The 589-nt window shown below is 51.6% G+C and overlaps 1 protein-coding gene across 1 annotated transcript in view; it reads right to left on the reverse strand.

The window, feature by feature from the left end:
* Window positions 1–589, reverse strand: part of FLG2 (filaggrin family member 2) — a 4,490-nt gene that overhangs the window by 1,515 nt on the left and 2,386 nt on the right. The window contains exon 3 of the mRNA XM_012733250.1: window positions 8–498. Within this exon, the coding sequence (XP_012588704.1) occupies window positions 8–498 (491 nt within the window). The remainder of the gene's footprint in view (window positions 1–7; window positions 499–589) is intronic.

Genomic DNA, 589 nt, shown 5'->3' on the forward strand with positions numbered 1-589 from the left:
GACTGACCTGAGCTGGACCCTTCTCTAGAGCCAGAGGAATGACCTGAGCCAGACCCATGTTGTCTAGAGCCAGAGGATTGACCTGGACTAGATCCTTCTCTAGAACTGGAGGAATGACTTGAGCCAGACCTGTGTTTTCTAGAGCCAGAGGATTGTCCTGAGCCAGATTCATGTTTACTAGATCCAGACTCATGTTGGCCAGCACCAGAGGAATGACCTGAGCTGGGCCTTTCTCCAGAACCAGAGGAATGACCTGAGCCAGACCCTTTTTTTCTAGATCCAGAGGATTGACTTGAGCCAGACCTATGTTGTCTAGAGCCAGAGGACTGACCTGAGCCAGATTCATGTTTACCTGATCCAGATTCATGTTGGCCAGCACCAGAGGACTGACCTGAGCTGGAGCCTTCTCTGGAACCAGAGCAGCGACCTGATCCAGACCCATGTTGTCTAGAGGCAGAGGACTGACCTGATCCAGATTCTTGTTGACCTGATCTAGACCTAGATTGACCACAGCAAGAAGACTGACCTGATCCAGACCCATGTTGGCCACTGGAAGAGGACTGACCTGATCCAGACCCATGTTGGCCAC

This window comes from Condylura cristata, unplaced genomic scaffold (genome assembly GCF_000260355.1).
Source record: "Condylura cristata isolate star-nosed mole 26May11 unplaced genomic scaffold, ConCri1.0 scaffold00040, whole genome shotgun sequence".
Taxonomy (NCBI): domain Eukaryota; kingdom Metazoa; phylum Chordata; class Mammalia; order Eulipotyphla; family Talpidae; genus Condylura; species Condylura cristata.